Here is a 7,530-nt window from a genome sequence, read left to right as displayed (position 1 = left end):
GAAAATTCTGGAGAGACGAGATTCAATCGAATCGAATCAAGTCATGTAGAAAGGTGGGAGGAGTTTGGAAGTGATCCAATCAGAAGTAAGCTCCTCGTGTAGCAAAGTTTACCACGCACACCATTCAGTCCCTAGGAAACGGAGGTGGAAGTACAACTAGCTCTCATGCTCTATGTTTCTCCTGAAAAAGCATAAAAAATGTCGATGCCAAGGAGAAAGCAAAGAGTGGACACATCTCGCAACTGATGTCAAAGAAAATAAGACACTTTGTAAAACGTGTAGAGCAACTCTCGGTAAAAACACAAACTTTTATGTATTTATATTTTAGTCGACTGAATCAACTTCAGATTTAGTATTCGATAATCTTCAGCTGGCAAAAAATAGACTGACCCTAAATGAGTTTAGGTGCTTAAATTATGACTAAAACTACATCATAGTTTGGGGCAGGCAGAGATAAGCTGCGACCTACAAGGGAAAAAGCAGTCAAAGGTGTCTCCCAGGGGCTGGGGGTATCGCATAAGCACTTACTTGCAGAAAGGATGAGCTGGGATGAAGGTGGGTTGCAAGGCAGCTTGCAGATGGACATCGAGTGCCACTATAGTCAATTAATATTTAGCTTAAAATGAAAGTTACATGTATGTGAGTCTATAATATTTTACAAAAAAAGGAGCAACCAACAAAAAATAATGCTGTCATTAAAAATACTGTGAAATGCATTTATTAACATAAAGATAATTTGACCTGAGTTTATTATTTGTGTCACAGCTGATTCAGATGTTAAAGATACACATTTTTAATTATGAATTATAATGTTTACAATGAAATGAAAATAGTTCGTATAAAATGTAAAAAGCAAAATACCGAATTAGGAATAAAATAGGAACAAATATAAAAAAGACACATATCCACAAAATTAATATTATTTATCATGTACAAATAATGTCAACAACAATTCAAGGCTCACATTCTTTCGTCTACCATCTCTGATTAAAGTTACAATAAAGCCCTCGCGACCACAAGGGGGCAGACACACACTTTGCAGCTGTTTAAAGCTATCAGAGTCACAAAGCAAGCCCTACTGCTAACAGCTAAGACGGGGAAACGCAAGCACTAAAACATCACACAGGTCAAAAATGACTCTTTCATGTTACACATTTTACTTTCATATCTGAACCTGTTATAACTTAAAGCAAACTTGCAGAATGCAGGTTAGTACAGGGTAAAAACAGCGTGCTGAAAGAAATGCGTTCATCACAAGTCGTCGCCTTCCTACCCCTGAGGTATGACAGTGGGCCTCACACAGGTACAGCCAGCTGTGATCACCTCTGTCCCCAGTGTGAAGATGTACTGCTTCCTCGCCTTCCTCCCTTTTTTCTTAGACGGTTTGAGGACCCTGTGGTGATGCAGGAAAGAGTTGTAAATATATAACTGAAAGGTTACAGCCCCTTCGAGAGCACTGTGTTTGAAGGGGCTTTATATAATGTGGGGGAGATAAATGAAATGAAGGCTCTCAGTTTAATTCAGTTACACGTATTTTGCAAAGGCTGCAAGCTATGCAACGACTTTCTAAACATCTTTGTTTTGTCTTGAATGTGGTTTATATGGGAAACAACAGTGAAAAACCAGAACGTACATCTGTATGTATACTGTGGTTCTGCTTCTATAGAAATGCCTTTGACCTGCTAACTAACACATTACTGTACACAACCTGCACTGCGGTTTTTCAGGATGTTTGTGTTTTTATCACAGATTGCCACAAAGGATGGATCTGATTGGTTCTGCAGCATGACAACAGTGCCAAACAGCCCGGGTGATATGGAGCTATATTTGATGACAAAAGCACAAAATGGGACGGCCCTGATCACAACGTTACAGATTAGGCTGAAGAATCCACGTCGCCCACTCGTGGACCCTCTAAAACTGTGTTTATCAAACAGTGATACCTGGTGACTGCAGACTCATTTGATGGATCTTTTGGAAAATTGAGGAATATAGTTGATCTAAATACAAAACTTTAAAAAAACAAACAAAAAACCCTCAACATTATTCAGCTACCAGACGCCCACATTCATTCGCTGATGTTTGGGAAGAGGTCCGAGTGACAAACGTGTGAGAAAACAATCTTTAAAGACGTGTTGATGCTTATCCAGGCAAGGAAATCCCAAAATGTGGATTCTGTTCTGAGGAAGTTGGATGAGCGACGAAACGTCCGACTGAAAACGCGACGTCCAGATCAACACAAGCAGCTCTTTGGGATTTCTTTGAAGACTAGATTCAAAATGATTTATATTTCAGTTCATATCCACACAAAGTGTATTAAAATACTAAAAAATAGTTTTAAAAATAGTTTAATTAAAAAGTAAACTTAGTAAAAGTAAAGGAAAAATACCAAAGGGCTAATGACAGGGTATTAATTTATTATTATTAGTAGTAGTAGTAGTATAAATTATTAAATATTGTAAATACTGTAATGTAAAGTATTTTTTAAAAGTAACGTTTAGTACTAAATAGTAAAAAAATATTTTTAATGCCACTCATGACAAAGTTTTGGAGAGAAAAAACCCTCAAAGCTAAATGTTGCGCATCACATTGTGACAAACAAACTAACCACAGAATTTATTGAACAACAAACGAATAACATTTGAAACAAAACGAGTCCTTTCTTTGAAAACTAAAGTCCGAGTGATCACCGCACACTAATTGAAAAACATTGGATACACTTTGTAACGTATCTACAGTTTTTGAATTTAGCTGATGATTTTAAAAAGTTTAAAATATTAAGAAAGAAATTGTGAGGAAGAAAATGTGGTCAGTCGGCATCGGCATGGAAACACCCAGCGGCTCCTGTTTTCTAGGTTAAGTGGAAAGACCTGCTGCTTCTTCCTGTTTGAGACCTGCGCAGTCATATCAGGACGTGAAGTACGGAGAGAAATGTCCAACAAGCGCCAGCGCCGTGTTTGTCTGTGACTGCGCTCCGTTGGTAGAACAGCTTTCACCGATGATGATGGTGAAAACTGTATCCCTGCACTGAGCTCCTACATTTCTGTGGCTGTTGTCTCTTTATGTACTTTGTGCTCAACGAGCTTCAATCTGGATTCTTTCTATTATCAGGGCTGTCTGCAAATGAACTGAAACTGAACACAAGAGCAATTCTAGCTGTTCTGATGAAAACAAAACCAAGTGCAAAGCGAGTATTTTCCACAGCAGCTCACCTGTGGAGGACCAGAACTTCGTACTTGATGGGTTTAGCCTCCAGGCCTCTATCCTCCCCTCCCCCCTGTGGACTCAGACAGCCAGTGGTGAGGCACTGGGCGTTTGAGATATGCTTGGGCAAACGAGAGTCCACGGACGAGTCACTGCGGACGGATGGGTCAGAGAAAAAACAAACTGTAACCTAAAGATTAACATGGCCCAGTGAAACATAGATGAATAACAGCAGGGTCTTACATGTACGTCCACGGTGACAGAGACATGTTGGCGATGCTTGAGGGAGATTTTGCGGTGAAGTGCGGCAGCACTGAAGGATCTATAACCAACCTCACACTGTTGCCCTTCAGTCCAGCTCTGGGCCCCAGCTTTGCTGAGACCGACTGGCTTTTCCTGGCGCCGTGCAGCAGGGGAGCCAAACTCAGGACCAGCAAAGCTCTCAACACCTAAGCAAGACAAGAGCGCGCAGGCCACAGCGTGTCAAAGTGCTTCATCAGCTAGAACACATGTGAGCAAAGAAAATAGAACTTTACGACTGCTGCCAGTTCCTAGTTGGCTGGATAATCAGTGAATAAATCCAAAAGGCATTTTGTTTTTAATCACTGCCGTGCGTTACAGATTAGGGAAAATGTCGGCATCCTGATTTTGGGACAGCGTCATGAAATAAGTGTTCAGAAATCAAATGTGCTACTTTTTTACATTACATTGTCTAAAAGTGGCTCTAATTTAATAATCACCGATAAAAGTTAAGGATAAAGCAGCTCGACTCACCAGCAGCATGACTGTGTTGCCTCAAAGCCCAGCGTAACTGTGAAGCCCTCCTGTGGTATCCTGTAACGTCTGCAGTCGAGCAGCGGTTATACGCCGGCACACTGAGTTGGTGTGCTGGCAACATGTGAGATGCATTTCCGCTCTGACTGTCACCGATTCTGAAGAAACGCGGCTGATATTCGAAAAGAGTTTTGTTTCCGTGCCGACTAACTGTGCGTGTTATGTGTGATTGTATCATGTAGCATATTTACTATGAAATCTTCAAAACTCTTAAGGTCTTTGGGGGTTTTTTTTTCATTTGACCCCATTTTGACCTGCTACAAAAAGTATAATTGCCCTGCACAAACGTTCAATGTTGACACTTTCAGAAGGTGTCAGACAAAGGTGTGGAAGCTGTCCTGCACCCCTCCGTCGTTTTGAAGTTGTTGGTAAAATTATAATCTGCTTCACAGTTTCATCGGGGGAAATGTTCAGCAACAAACAAAATTAGCAGGGATTGATGTGAAAGTCAAATTCAAGGTGTAAAATGTGATACGGGTGTTCAAATGCAGTTGCAAGGAATTTAGTTTATCAAAAAGCAAAGTGAAATAGTGACAATTACTCTGTGTGTGTGTGTGTGTGTGTGTGTGTGTGTGTGTGTGTGTGTGTGTGTGCGTGTGTGTGTGTGTGTGTGTGTGTGTGTGTGTGTGTGTGTGCACATCCGCAGAGCTCTGATTATCTCGACTCACATCAAGTTGTAACTTTTATCACTTTAAGAAACAAACAGGAACAAACAAATTAAGCTGAACTGCATCAACTTTTTCTGTTTTTTCTGAAACATAGAAAATGGTACGCTAGTAACTACACCTACGCACAAACTCACTCTAAACAATGTAGGTCAAGGAAATGCTGACACAGCTTCTGGTAATGAATCAACATACTTCTTAAATGCAAGCCATGTGATAACATCTTCTCTCCTTGTGTAACATATATAGTGAAGTTAGGAGAAATGGTTTCTGAAGAACACCGAAGAAGCTTTCTTTCCAAGCTCTTTAGCTTTCATGTAAAGTGCTTTTAGAAGCCCCAGTTTGGCCCAGATAGCTCAGGTAAAAGCACAAAGCCATCTAAAATCAGGCAAACCAACAGTACTATAGAAACTCAACAATCAAACATGGGTTTTAAAAAACTTCATTTTTAAATAAAGAAGTTTCTTTCTGACTGAGAATGGCCGAGCTAAGATCCCGTTGGACTTCCAGATACAGACGGACAAACAGCTCTAGTGATAGATGTAGCAACACCAACTGATAGCAACATCAGGAAGAATGAACACGAGAAGCTGGAGAAGGACCGAGGGTGAAGGCAGCAGTGGTCTGCGTGGTAACTGGAGGCCTCGGTGCAGTGGCCCCAAAGTAGGCGAGCGGCTCCCGCAGATCCCAAAACCAAGATCTCCAGGAGAGCGCAGGCCCAGGAACGCCATATCTATAAAGTCCATTTATTGGCTGTCGTACCAATTTAAGAATTGTTGAGAGTTTTTGATACTACTTGATATTCATTAATTAAAGAGGAATAGTTAGCTTACCATAGCCTAGCATAAAGCTATGGCAAGCTATGGCAGTTCAAATCTGCCAAAACTGACATTCTGATTGTTTCATTTGTACATTAAGTATAAACAGTCCATGTTGAGGTAGGCTGTGTGTTTTAATGTGCTGTAAACTTCTTTAGCTGGATTAACTTGAGGACTTTCCCATTTCCAGTCAAGCCAAGCTAAGCTAAACAAAGCTAACTAGCTTATATTTACAGCGGACACACCAGACGGACACTTGCTTTCTCAACTGACACACTATGAAAAAAATAACAACTTAATTATTATCCCATTGTGTCAAACTTTTCAATTAAAGCCAAGCTGAGTTCTCTAATGTTTCAAACCTTTAAAAATGAACCAAAGCCTGAGTGTCCCAAACACAGTGTTTTAGAGAGATATCAACTGAAGTGAAGTTATGGCCAGGCTGTTCACTTTATGGTGCAGTCGGCGAGTGTAGCCGTTTTTCCATATAAACAAACAATTTTAAAATGTTCTATTTTAATAATGTAACCACAGAGCGGGGAGTTAAAGGGAAGCACGCGCTCCCATTTACATGGGAGTTGGTGTAAATCAGGTTGAAACAAACGAGTGCCACAGTGTTAACAGCCTCACACTCACCATAAAAGACCTGATTCAAGTCTCAGTGGATTTAGGATGAACAGATTATTTCTTTTTGTATTGTTATGTTCTTTGAACAAGCATCACTTCCTTACTCAGACACAGCAGCCAAATGTATTTCTCAGTTATGGCGGGTTATGTAACAGTCAAACAGCATAATTATTCCCAAGTTCAAGATTATTTATTGATATGGCTTCTTTCACAAGTATGGCTCTGAAAGCTAGGGTAAAAAAAGTGAGTTAAAGGGAATTACAGAGCAGCGCTGAGCCGCTGATGGACTCGTGCAATGGAAACTGAAAACACGTCAATGAGGTCAACTAATGAATCCCACGCTTTTTATGTGAAATGAGGCGCTGGGTTTACCATAACCACAAAGCTGATACACGTAAAGTTTATATATAAATGATTTGATATCAGATTTATAAGAATGACACTGCAAAGTCATTTACAGTACTGTAAAACAAAGTCTTCAGCCCTAATGTATTTATATTTTCTATTTCTGAAGGTCTTTCAAAAAACTCTTTTCTCATTGGCTGATTTTATGTTTAATCCAGTCCTTGTAGAAATGAGAAGTATCCTAAAGTCACGTCCTTAACAGGAGAGACACCAGCAAAACATCCTTCAGCTGCTCAGAAATGCTCTCAGTGGGGTGGAGGCTCGCACGAAGCCGTTCTTGAGGAAGGAAGAAGCTGAGCTTCGCCAAATTACACAAAAACTGGGCGACAGGTCGTATGGAGGTTTGATCCAAAGCGCGATGTACGAGGAGATAAGGTCAGAGGTAAAACGGCGAGCGTCTGCAGCTGTGTGTAAAACACGGTCACACATCTGTGTCGTGCAGACAACGTCCCAAACACGATATTTCACACAGGAGTAAGAAATGTGCTCATACAAAATGCTGCACACGTTTCCTTTTTCTCAAACTACAAAGAAGAAACATTAACACCATATTCGTGTTAATAAAGATTTCTCTGCTTCGATCTTTGGGGTTTTTGCAAACAGCACCCAAATCTGCTCTTTGCAGCCTGTGGTCTGCACACCAAACATGCTCCGATTAGCTTTACAGTTTCATTTCACCTGTACTTTTATTTTCTGTGTGGAAATACTCAGAGTAGACCAGGACAATATAAGATGCCAAACCCGGTACTGAATAATCGCCCCATTTAAAATAATATTTGTTACGATCGAACTGTGGCTGCAGCTGCGAGGAACGACGGCGACTGACACGTCACGGGCTGAATCGGGCGTAGGAGTTCAGACCTCAAGGCCCCGCGTCCTGGATGGTGGCAGAGAAACGAAACGCTGTTGCTGAGGCAGGTCGAGTTCACACTCTTATCTTCAGCACGATCGCAGCCGCAGTTCAGTTTATTCTCAGA

General features: G+C 40.8%; 1 protein-coding gene across 1 annotated transcript; it reads right to left on the bottom strand.

Annotated features, from left to right (window-relative positions):
• Window positions 1-702: 702 nt before the first annotated feature.
• il17a/f3 (interleukin 17a/f3) lies at window positions 703-6,234 on the bottom strand. Its single transcript, XM_082504314.1, has 5 exons — window positions 5,884-6,234; window positions 3,979-4,047; window positions 3,448-3,653; window positions 3,213-3,356; window positions 703-1,393 (listed from the first exon to the last, which is right to left on the bottom strand). The coding sequence occupies exons 2-5, from the start codon at window positions 3,985-3,987 to the stop codon at window positions 1,270-1,272; spliced, it is 483 nt and encodes a 160-aa protein (XP_082360440.1). The 5' UTR covers window positions 3,988-4,047; window positions 5,884-6,234; the 3' UTR covers window positions 703-1,269.
• Window positions 6,235-7,530: the final 1,296 nt, after the last annotated feature.

The sequence above is a fragment of the Aulonocara stuartgranti genome (genome assembly GCF_965226115.1).
Source record: "Aulonocara stuartgranti genome assembly, chromosome: 15".
NCBI lineage: Eukaryota > Metazoa > Chordata > Actinopteri > Cichliformes > Cichlidae > Aulonocara > Aulonocara stuartgranti.
This window is presented reverse-complemented; position numbering and strand designations above follow the sequence as displayed.